This window comes from Naegleria gruberi (assembly GCF_000004985.1).
Source record: "Naegleria gruberi genomic scaffold NAEGRscaffold_524, whole genome shotgun sequence".
In the NCBI taxonomy this organism is placed as follows: domain Eukaryota; phylum Heterolobosea; class Eutetramitea; order Acrasida; family Naegleriidae; genus Naegleria; species Naegleria gruberi.
Window position 1 is genome coordinate 1 of NW_003162976.1, and position 1,301 is coordinate 1,301.

Consider the following 1,301-nt stretch of genomic DNA (forward strand, 5'->3'; position numbering starts at 1 on the left):
GCATTCCATAATTACTCACAGCAGCTAACAATACATCTCTATCATTCCTTATTTCCCTATGAGTGTAGCAAATAATCTCTCCATTCTCTTTAGCCAAATTCAATATGAAACTCTTAAAATCGGTTTTATCTGAGTGCACAAAGGCATACTGAATAGCTTCTGGGTTATTTCTAATTGCCTCTGCTATTATCTCATCATCAACAAGATCAATATTAGCATACTCCAAAGATTCTCCATTATTTTGAACAGCTTGGAGTATCATTTCTCTTGTTTGATTTTCATCATTAATTAAACACAGCGCATTTCCATCATATTCTATTAATTTTTCACACTCTTCAACAGGAAATCCTTCAACATTAATACTATCAACTATTTCTCCAGAGTATTTCACAGACAACTTGGTTAATTCGATAATTTCAGAAAGAGACAAATCGTTAACATGTTGCAAATAGTATTGAGAATATGGATGAACTTTCATGACTTCAACAAGAATTTCCTTTCCAATACAATTGCCCATAGTATCGTGACATAATCCAAGGTACAGAGCTACCTTATTACCCACTTGTCTATCTGTCACTGCTGTTGTAGTCTTAACGAATGGATTGTCATTAGCTCCCAGGTTTACAATTGCATCACTTGTAACTTCTGAACCAAGATATTCCAAAGCCATGCCATTACTTTTAACTGCTTCTGTTGTAATTACCGTGTCCCAACATCCATTATTTTCAAAGACCGTAATGGCCATTCCATCCTCTTTAACAGCTTCCAATATTAAATCTTTTGTAATATATCTCCAATCCATATCCAAAATTAACATTCCATTCTGCTGAACTGCTCTTTTCCTCACTTTATGATGATTCTGTAATCGTTGACTTGCTTTTAAATAAAAATCTCCGTGAAAATCAATATATTTTAACATGACTTCCATATCATCACACAGTTTTTCTTCCATTTCCTCATCATTACACTGTTTAATCAGCAATTCCAAAGTAGAAGCATTCAACCCAGCCAAAGACAATGCATCGATCCGAACCTTTTGATATTTTACTTGTCGTTCGCGAGAATTTTTCATAAATTTTCGGAGGAAATTGTAGGCTTGGCTAATGTGTTGATTCCCAGCATCAAAATCGATGAGATGAATGGAACAAGAAATTTCAGACATTTTTTTTTAAAAAATTAAAAATTTACAAATACATGCAATTTAATTTAATATTTTGATCATTTTAGGACTATTTAATAATGTGAACGAAAGGTTTACAATATTGAAAATTTGAAAGAGATGGAATTCTTAAAGGGGAAGA

At 32.8% G+C, this 1,301-nt stretch overlaps 1 protein-coding gene across 1 annotated transcript in view; it reads right to left on the minus strand.

Moving 5' to 3' along the window:
- Positions 1–19: 19 nt before the first annotated feature.
- The window catches only part of NAEGRDRAFT_76860 (uncharacterized protein), a gene marked incomplete at both ends in the record, with an annotated part of 3,130 nt that continues 1,848 nt past the window's right edge, over positions 20–1,301 (minus strand). Inside the window, one exon of the mRNA XM_002668182.1 lies at positions 20–1,100. Coding sequence (XP_002668228.1) covers positions 20–1,100 — 1,081 coding nt within the window. The remainder of the gene's footprint in view (positions 1,101–1,301) is intronic.